Here is a 10086-nt window from a genome sequence, read left to right on the forward strand (position 1 = left end):
ACGTAAGTGAGCAGTGAATATGAATGGTTGGGCCCCAGATCTGAGAATCCTCAGGGGCCAAGCTGTTTTCAGGATATATAGTTGGCCTCCCACACATATGGTCTCTTATCCATAGAATGTCTGATTGATTTTGTCCTTAAGTAAAAATTCACTTCAGAGCATTGTTCCCAACAAACCATTAATAGCAGTTTCCTCTGGATTGGAAACTGGAGGCCTCAGAGGCAGGATAGTAAAGAGATCTGTTATACCCTCTCTACTTGTTCACCTCTTGACTTTTAATCATGTGCATGTATTACATTTTCAAATAAATAAAGATATGACAATAAAACAAAAGGATGGCTGATTGCCTAGGAATTTGGGTCATCCCGAGTCTTCTCAATTATTAGCTACAAAGTTGAAATCAAAATCATGTAGAATTGGAGGAATTTTTTATATTCAGAGGCTGGCAGCAGATTGCCCAGAGACCTCTGGGATCACACCCCTCTGGCCTGTCCAGCCTTTACTCTGCACCCGCTTCTGCTTGGGTGCACAACCATTTCCCACTGTTTGTTACCTCTGGTCCAGTGGGATTGAAGAGGCCCATCACTGGGCTTCAATGCCTGGTTCTTGGCTTGGATCTAGAAGCCCAGGAAGGTATCCATCAGCCAGGGTCCAGACAGAGCAGACCCTGCTGACAGCTGGAGGCTGAGCAGGGTCCTCCTGGGCCAGGCTCTCCTTGGGAATATGATGGGTCCTATGGCATATGCCCACAGTGTGGGCTCCTCCACTTCTCCCCAAAGAGGGGCTGGCATTGCCTCTCCTAATGTGACCATGGGCATAAGCATCTAGGGCTGCTGGGACAGATTGCAGAGGAGGGGGTGTAGAGGGTGTGAAAGGAGGCCAAAGGCAGTAAAAAAAAAAAAAAGAGACAAGGGGAGGAGGCCCTGGTGAGCAAAGATGCCCAGAGGGAAAGTACCAAGCCACTTAGCTTTCTTTGCTACAAACCAGCTCACCCATCAGTCTCACAGAACTGGAAAACATGGGGGATTTAAAACACCAGACCCTCCGACACTGAATGAGACCCTAGATACCACTTCTCTTGAGGACATAATGCCAGACACCAGGTACTTCACAGTCTAGCTGGAGAGTAGGCATGAAGTAGCTATTGTGACAAGGTGCAAACTCAAACCCCTGGGGGGGTCAGCCAGGCAATAGAGATTCTCTGAGATTTCCCATGTGGACAGTCATGTTGTCTGTAAGTAGAGATGGTTTTATTTCTTCTTTTCCAATTTGTATGCCTTTTATTTCTCTTTCTTTTTTGCACAAGCTAGAACACCCCCCCCCCGGCCCCCGAATACAACGTTGAAGAGGTGTGGGTAGGAGCAGACATCCTTGCCTTGTTCTCAATAGTAGGGGGAAATCTTTCAGTCTTTCACTATTTAGTATGTTAGCTGTAGGTTCTTTCTAGATGCCTCTCATCAGATTGAGAAAGTTCCCCTCTAGTCAGAGTTTGCTGAGAATTTTTATCAGGAAGGGGTGCTGAATTTTGTTAAATGCTTTTTCTATGTCATCTTCACTCACATTTCATTGGCAAAGCCCATCTTACCTGCCCCAAAGTGGCAGAGTATCAGCTAGGGGCCAGTGGTGGCAGCTGTGGCACCAGGCCAAGCCCTTGACACTGCCAGGCTGAGGGCGTCCCAGAGGGCAGTGGGCTTCCCCTCTCTTGGCTAAGACGATCCAGAACCTTACCAGATTCAGCCAGCTAGTTGGCTTTGCCTGGGATAGCTTCCTCATGGTGTCCCTCCCACTCAACACCACCAGGGAAGGGCACATCCAGGACCAGCCTGCCTCAGAGGAGGAACAGATTACTGTTCCTCTCCCTTCTGGCAGGATTCAGGACCCCATCCCGTCCATACCCGAGTCCACAGACCTGGCTGCAGTATGCCCCGTTATACAAACTGGAAACAAAGATGCAAGAAAATTTAAGAATTTGCATAGGGTCTCCAAAAGGTGAAGGCAGCCCCAAACCTAGGTACTGGACTTTCAGTTCCTTGATTTTGCTTCCTTTATCCTGCTGAGCTTGCCCAAAACCCTAGACAGCGCTGGCCACTGGCGCAGGCAGGAGGCTCCAGTGGCTGGGTCAGGTGCCAACGTGAGGGCCCAGGTTGGGCAACCTGGCTCAGCTAAAGGGCAGGCACCTTCCCCCCGCCTCCCCGCCGTTGGTTCAAAGGGTCAAGCCCCGCCCCGCCAGGCCCCGAGCCCGCTTTGAAGTGCTGATGCGGCCTGGAAGGGGCCACTTCACACCTCGGGCTCGGGATAAAGCGGTCGCTGGCCGCCGGCCCCAAGAAGCGCCGCCGCTGTCATGGCCCAGTTCCTGTGTCCGCCGCTCACTGAGTCCTGGATCCTCTCTGCGAGCTGGGGCCCAGCTCGGCCGCCGCCGACCTCCGACAGGGACTTCGGCTGCTCCCCCGCCTCGTCCCCGGACTCCTGGGACAGCGCCCCGGCCGGCAGTCCCGTGCCTAGCCCCGGGCGGCCAGTGGCCCGCGCGGCCCTCCGCGCCCCCACCGCGGGGAGGCGCGGCGCGCGCAGCAGCCGCCTGGGCAGCGGGCAGCGGCAGAGCGCCAGCGAGCGCGAGAAGCTGCGCATGCGCACGCTCGCCCGCGCCCTGCACGAGCTGCGCCGCTTTCTGCCGCCGTCCGTGGCACCCGCCGGCCAGAGCCTGACCAAGATCGAGACCCTGCGCCTGGCCATCCGCTACATCGGCCACCTGTCGTCCGTGCTGGGCCTCAGCGAGGAGAGCCTGCAGCGCCGGCGCCGGCGACGCAACGACTCTGCGCTCCCTCGGGGCTGCCCGCTGTGCCCCGACGGCGGCCCCGCGCAGACGCAGACGTGCGGCCCCGGCCTGGGCTCAGCCGCCAGCGCCGCTGCGTGCTGGGGGTCCCCGCCCGCCTGCCCAGCACCCCTAGAGGCGCCCAAGCCGCGCGACCCGCCTGTGCTCTACCACGAGGCGGCGTGCCCCGAAGGGCAGGCGATGGAGCCAGACCACGCATCTCCGGTTAGTACCTCCTTGCTCGCGTGGAACTCCTCGCTCTGCACCGTGGTGGGTGGCGCTACCTACTGTCTTGTGCTCCCGGCGCGCACTCCGGAGACCTGCCCCGCCACCGGTGGCCCAGCCTCTCCGGGCAACATAGTTGGCGTGCCTGGGACGCTCAAGCGGCAAGGGGAGGGAGAGGACACGTAGGGGACGGGGTCCCGTTCCCCGCCAGAATGCCCCGAGAGTGGAGCTCGCGAGGGCGGACACCCACGCTCGGCGGGCAACGCTGAGGTCCACGCTGTCCCTTCTCTCCCCACAGCTCTTTCCCGGCGACGGGGACGTGCTGGCACTACTGGAGACCTGGATGCCCCTGGAGTGGCCACCGGCCTGAACAGTTGGAGTGACGACGGACAACTGGCGCCCTGTTCTGTGAGCACCGACGTCTTTTTGGCCGCCGCGCCTTCGAAGCGGTCCCTCTCCAGGCTCCCTTTCCTGGAAGAGGGCACCGGGGATACTGGCATGGGCATTGTTGAACGTGAGAGTCTGTCCCCATCCAGGATGGCTCTCTCCAATCCCTCCCGCGATGGAGAGACCCATAGGGTAGACACTTTGAGGCAGGCAGGAGGCTCTGCCTAGTATGTATTTATTTATTTGTGAATAAACTATGTTCTGGTGTCAGTTGGCAAGTTCTTTTTATGCTACATGGACACAAAGCTCCTTTCCCCTTCTCCAAAGAACGTGGGAGAGTTGGGAGGGTTTCTTGCTATCTTCAGCTCTCAAAGCACACAGGCTCAGTCCCCTTTCTTCTTGCCCCCAGCCTTGGCTTAGCACCTCCTGTTCCAGATAGGTCAGCTTGAAGGGTGTGGAGCTTCATGTGAGAAAGTGGCATCCAGTGGAGTCTGTCCATCTTTGCTTTGAACTTGGTGGGGAGAGGATAAAGCCAACCATCTCCATAGAAAATACATTTCCACTAGTGAGTACTTCCTGTGCATCGGGTTCTTTATACATTTTATGCTCAAGTGATCATTTTACAGAAGAATAAACCAAAGATCAGCACTCAGGATGACTTCAGGATCTGAGCTCTCAGCCCTGGTAGGGTTTTGCCAGCTCCATTCATTCTGGGGCCTGAGGGGACACCAGCTCCGAGGGTTCATTGCATGTATCCGAAGTCCTTATTCCCCTTGTGCTGAAGCATCATGGCCTGGACCCTGGGATTTTCCCATCTCCCCTCACTCTGGCTTCTCTTCCATGTGGTTTAGAGACATAAAATAACACCAGTGGGTCAGTCCCGAGTTTATGTAACCATGACCTCCGAGAGACCTGTGGCTACGGTGAGATGAGAGATCCATTAAGTTTGCATCCAGAGTCACAGCTGATTTGGAACCAGGCCAAGCTGCCACACTCTTCTCTATATTGGCTTGGATTCAGATAAGGGAAGTGCTGTGTGGGAAAGAGGGGACCCTTGAGCCCAGAAGGAGGCTGGCTTCAGTCAGGGAATCTGGTGAGCAGTCAGGCCTCGGGGGTAGGTGTGCAAGGAGGTGTAGCCTGTCTGCCTGAGGGTCCCTCCACCATCTATAGATACTCAGTTCTTCCCTCTGCCCCCCTCAAGCATCTTTGAAATGCTGACCTTGGTATTTTTTTATAAGAGCTTTATTGGCATATAATTTATGTACCCATAAATCTCACCCTTTTGAAGTACATAATTCAGTGGTTTTAGTATATTCATACAGTTATGTAACCATCATCACTGTTCACCCCCAAAAGATGGTAACCAACCATTAGCAGCAGCTCCGCATTATTCCATACCCCTCCTCCTCCCCTCAGCCCGCTCACCTGCTTTCTATCTCTATGTTCTGGACGTTTCGTATGAATGGAGTCATATATCGAGGCCTTTGGTATCTGGCTTCTTTCACTGAGCATCATGTTTTCTCATGTATCATTGCTTCATTTCTTTTCATTGCCCAATAATATTTCATTGATTTCATTGTATGGCTATACCACAGTTTATCTATTTACCCACTGATACTGATAAGTTGTTTTGAAACGACTTCAGAGATCATTCCCAGCCCTGGTCCAGGCCAGAAAGGGCAGTAATTCAGAGTTGGCTGGTGGGGCACTGCTGCGGAATTCAAGAGTCCAGGCACACCCTGGCCAGCATTTGGCTATAGAGAGAGGGATCCAAAAGCAGAGGCCCTGCAAGGGGTGGGACCTCACACCTTCACTGCTCTGCCCCTTTTCCTGCACCTCCACCCCCTCTCAGTCCCCTGTCCCAGAACACTACCTGGAGCAAGCGGGGAGTCTTTCCCGGGGCCTGCCTGGTTTAGAAAATCTGTTTGCATGGCAAAGGCTCCGTGGTTTAGGATGAGGAATTAAAGTTATTAGCAAGTCTTTTCACAGATAAGTGAGGCTCATTTCGGCCAGCCCCATCTCCTGCAGAGAGCTTCTCCTCCCTCTCCCAGCCCAGGAGCGGCCCACTGTTTATTGGCACCTGGGTGTGAATTTTCATTAACATGTTCCTGCTAATAAGAGAGAGGACTGGAGACGGGAAGGGGGCGCCTCCCACCACTCCCACGCCCCCACCCCCTTCCTGGGCCAGCTCTGCTCGCAGCCCCCAGGAGAAAACTGTGTACACATTCAGAGGGAGGAGGACCATGAGCAGCGTCCAGGTGGGCGAGCCCTGAGCGAGTGCTCCCTCTCAGTCCTCAGCTAACCTGTGAGGTAAGCACAGTTAGCAGGGCCATCTTAAGGATGGGGAAGTTAGGTAAGGAAGAGGCTAACTAACAAGCCTGCACAGACATTCAGGGGCAGTGCTGGGATTGGGACCCATGTGCAACTCTAGAGCCTGTGTGCTTATCCACAGATGCACGGCCTTTGTGACAGCTGAACAAGGACAGAGGGTACCGGGTGGCGTCTCACTTCACCTGGGCCCCGGGCCAGGCGGCCTGGTCTGAAGCAGTCTGGGCGCATGCGTGCTGGAAGTGGGAGGCGTGAGAGGATGGCACCAGCACCTGCGGGCTGGCCGGTCTGCTGATCCCACCTGCGCTCTGGTCACCGCTGGTCAACAGCCCTCCCCTCCTTTTCCGAAGAGCTGCCTTCACAGCCCAACCGGTCAGAACCCACGTGGTGGAGAGACGGACATATACGGAGCAGCTAGATGGCCCAGGTCAGTGTTGAGGGCTTTAAATTCACCAACAAATTTCAAGTCGTTTTAGCCTCAGGGCCGCAGGTGAGGCGGGCAGGTGGTGCTTATACCTACTTTACAGATGAGGATCCTGGAGCACAGAAAAAAGTCTAGGAACTTTTCACAAAGCTAGAAGGCAGCTGTTGGGGTGGAGACAACGGTGGGTGGTGGTGGACAAGTGTGTGTGCACATGTTGAGGGGTGTGAAATAAAGTTCCTAAAGCACGTGGGCCACCAGTGCTGTCCCCCGTAGGGACCTGCCTCTGCCTGCTGACCACGCAGGTTGCTCCCGCCAAGACAGCTGTACTGTGTGGATGCTGATGCTGGGTGGGCCAGTGTTTTAAGGAGGATCAGCTAAGCTGATCGTTCTACATTCAAGACATTTATTCAAGGACACGCCACATAGGTCACAATCTGAACCCAGGGGCAGAGAAGTGGTGGTCATGAGTTGCCTGCGTTGGTGGATGGCAGACTCTGTGGGAGCAGGGCTGGAAAGCTGGGCTCAGCCTTGGGTGGGCAAGTGATCCACCTGGAGGAGGGCCGTGAATTGGTCATGCATTGCTAAATAAACAGGTCCATCTGAAGGGCACATAGATACTCTCTGAAACACCACCTACCTGGAGAACCGGGGTTGCATAGGGCTGGGGAGGGAAGTGAGCTCTAACTTCAAAGCCCCTAATTATCTCAGGGCGAGGCTAGGACCACTTTGTCCATCCTTCCCCCCCAGAACCAGGTGCACAACCCTGAGAGTTAGTGCCTCCTAAACTCTGCATGCTGCCTTCGCCCTAGTCCTAGCCTCCTCCTAGTTCTAACACTCCCCTGAGAAGACCCGAGGTTCTTGGTGCTTCCAAGGGGCCCCATCTCCCAGTGGGCAAGGACCTCTTTAGTGGCCACTGGCACAGCCCCCAAAGGGCACCAGTCCCAAGAGGGGCTAGAGCCCTGGATTCCCAGCCTAACATCCAGGCTTCTTCTTCCCATCTTCTGGCCCTTTGCCAGCCCTGGTTCCTTCTCCCTCATCCCTCTGGTGGGACTGGCATATAAGGCTCCCCGTGAATGCGCCAACTCCCTTCTTCCCCCTCGCTCGTCTCCCCCAACATACTAGGAAATGGGGAGGCAGCCTGGTGTTGGCAGCACATGACTTTGGAGAGTGTGGACAGGGCACTTCCCTTGTCTTGGCTTGCTCAGCACCTCGCCTGCCTTTGTCCCTTGCAGCCTGTCATTTTCTTTTCTCCAGACAGCTCTACCTTCCTTAGTTTGGGTGGCCATGACCTCCATGTCCCTCCAGGGATGGGCACATGCATAGGCTTGCTTGGTCATCACTGTCAGTAGTTCAGTGATGTGACTACATGCAGGTCAGTGAGGAGTAGGCTCAGGACTTTGCTGGAACCATTGAGAAAGGGACATTCACTGTGGGTGTTATTGGTGGTCATGCTGCTGCCCAAGCAGAGGGAATCAAAACTCAGAGGTGGAGAGAGATTCCTGATGTTATACAAAACCTGGTCCAGCCACATGGAAGGCATTACGCCTGGACTTTCACACTGTGAGCCAACAAGTTCTCTTTGTTGCTAAAGTTAGTTGGAGTTGGGTTTCTGACATTTGCTGTTGACAAAGTCAATCAGGACTTGATATGGGATGTTCTAAGTTGTGTAAACTGAGTCTCAAGTTCATGTCTGTGAAATGGAGGTGATGGGATTATCTGTATTGTACGAGGTGCTTAAGGTTTACATGTGAAACACATAAACCATGGAGATGCCTTGTCACATTTAGGTGGCGTGGAAGGCCAAGACCATCATCCTGTTTTCCTTCCGCATCTCAGAGAGAGCTGCCGCCATGCCTACTGTGAGAGGAAAAGGGTTGTTGTCAAAGAGTTCTTTTTGCTGCTGTGTCTTCATTCCCACGGTGGGGAGGGTGAGGGGCAGTGTCTCAGGTGGGGACCCCTTCATCCAGGGGACATTCAGCTCCATGTATCAGTGCCACGAGGGAGGTGTCGTGCCAATGAGGAGCATGTGTGACCCAGGGGAGGAGGTGGATGGGGACACAAAAACAGCTGTGGTCACAAACACTGCAAGCTGTTGGCTTTAATGGGCTGTTCATCATGGGAAAAACTGGAAGGCTATAACCACCTGCAGTTCTCAAAGGCACCACACGGTGTCCCCAGAGAGGCAGGAGTAGGCCTTGAACTGCAGGGGACCCCTCCACCTAGTTTTCCTGAGAAGGGAAGATTCTAGAGAAGAAAAAGACACCTCTCTGCCCCCTCCTGCGTCCCCAGGCTCCCAATACTCTGCCAGGGTTCCCAAGCCAGCAGGCAAGGGGCAATCATGGCATGGTTCCTGCCTGCCTCCTCACCTGCCCCTATTCTGCCTTTCATACCTGTGTGACCTCAGGCGGTCACTCAACCACTCTGAGCCTCAGCCTCTCCAAAGTGATTCCATAAAGCTTATGAGCCAGCAAAGAGAGGGAAAAGAAGTGGGTGGAGAGAAAAGGGGGCCACACAATAGCTGGGGTGGACTGGGCGTCTTGCTCACTTGAGCAAAGTGTCTCCTGTGCCTATAACACGAGTGGTCCTCACAAGGCCTGGGACTCAGGTTGACACCATGGCCTGGGCCCTGCTGGGGTCTAGACTGGGTGGGAAAGAAGGGTTACACACTGTAGTAACTTTGAAGTCTGGAAACAATGTCACTGTTTATTTGGGTGATACATCTGCCTGCCTGAGGGCTCTCTCCCCTTGCTGGCTCTGCAGAGGTCCCAGACTGCAAGTCCAGGCCCCTTAGGCCTAGTGAGTTGCAGCCCTTCGCACCATGTGCATCCCAGGGCAAATCCTGCCTGCTGCCAACCTTTTCAGAGAGCCCAGGGCAGCAGCCCAGTCACTTCTTGAAGTTCTCTCTTTGGAGAAGCAAGGAATACCTCCGAAGCCGGGTCCAGTGCTCCTGCTCTTTCGCTTTGTTCTTCTCCAGCTTCTGAAGCCTGTGAGCCACACAGTTGGAGATGAGAGGAACCTGCTTTGTGCCACCTTCCCCTACAACCTCCCAACTCCGGCTCCTAGGTCCCCAGGGCAGATGCTGACCACCCTGGGCTAATATGAGAATCTCTCCACATGACACATCTGACTCCTGTCTGTGTTCTCAGGACTCCGCCTGGTGCACAGAAGGCACTCAAAACAGCTTTACTGAAGGAATGATAGGTCTAGCATTCTAAACTAGAAGATGTACAGGGGGCGGGGGTATAGCTCAGGGGTAGAGCATACGCCTAGCATGTGCCAGGTCCTGGGTTCAATCCCCAGTACCTCCATTAAAAAAGAATAGTTAACTAAAAAAATAAACTAGGAAATGTACAGATAGAAGACATGGTGAAATTAGGAACTAAAAGTCTGTGGGCAGGACCAACATTAAATACACCAGAATGCCAATAGTTCCATTTAACAACATTGACTAGTGACAGGCATTGGTGGAAGTGTGGAAAGATCAAAGTGATTAAAACTGCCGCCTGCTCACCCCAGCTTAGTACGGGGGACAAGAGGAAGAGAACATTTGTAATCGGAGGCATTTAAGTGCAATAGAGGGACCATGCAGAGGGGCACTCCCTGCCTGAGGAGCGCTCCTAGAAAGTAAGATTTTTCAGTTGGGTCTTACAAGATAATAGGTTATTTTTTAATAACAAATAAATGCATGTTCAATATGGAAGAATCAGAGAAGTCTGGGGTTCATCCCTCTTCACCCCTCATTCTGCATGTCCAGCTGGCGCTGTGCGCAGGCAGAAGGTGCCTTTGAAGAAGGCGGGTGCAGGCTGCCGCCCAGGTTTCTGCCTTCTCCTTCGATGCCTGAGTGAGCAGGCGATGTTAAAAAGCTTAGGGCAGATGGGAGGAGGGAAGTTTTTGGGGAGAAAGACAGTGACTG

At 54.0% G+C, this 10086-nt stretch overlaps 2 protein-coding genes across 6 annotated transcripts in view; one reads left to right on the forward strand and one right to left on the reverse strand.

The window, feature by feature from the left end:
• Nucleotides 1–430: 430 nt before the first annotated feature.
• Nucleotides 431–3691, forward strand: MESP1 (mesoderm posterior bHLH transcription factor 1). Its single transcript, XM_032468975.1, has 2 exons — nt 431–3034; nt 3333–3691. Exons 1-2 carry the CDS (start codon nt 2342–2344, stop codon nt 3402–3404), a joined length of 765 nt encoding a protein of 254 aa, XP_032324866.1. The 5' UTR covers nt 431–2341; the 3' UTR covers nt 3405–3691.
• Nucleotides 3692–8845: 5154 nt separating this feature from the next.
• Nucleotides 8846–10086, reverse strand: part of WDR93 (WD repeat domain 93) — a 40551-nt gene continuing 39310 nt past the window's right edge. For all 5 annotated transcript variants that reach the window (XR_004315532.1, XM_032468881.1, XM_006192576.3 and 2 more), the window contains one exon: nt 8846–9157. Coding sequence is in view for 4 of the 5 variants with exons in the window: in XM_032468881.1 (XP_032324772.1) it covers nt 9058–9157 (100 nt within the window). In the remaining variant the exon portion in view is untranslated. The remainder of the gene's footprint in view (nt 9158–10086) is intronic.

The sequence above is a fragment of the Camelus ferus genome, chromosome 27 (assembly GCF_009834535.1).
Source record: "Camelus ferus isolate YT-003-E chromosome 27, BCGSAC_Cfer_1.0, whole genome shotgun sequence".
Classification (NCBI taxonomy): domain Eukaryota; kingdom Metazoa; phylum Chordata; class Mammalia; order Artiodactyla; family Camelidae; genus Camelus; species Camelus ferus.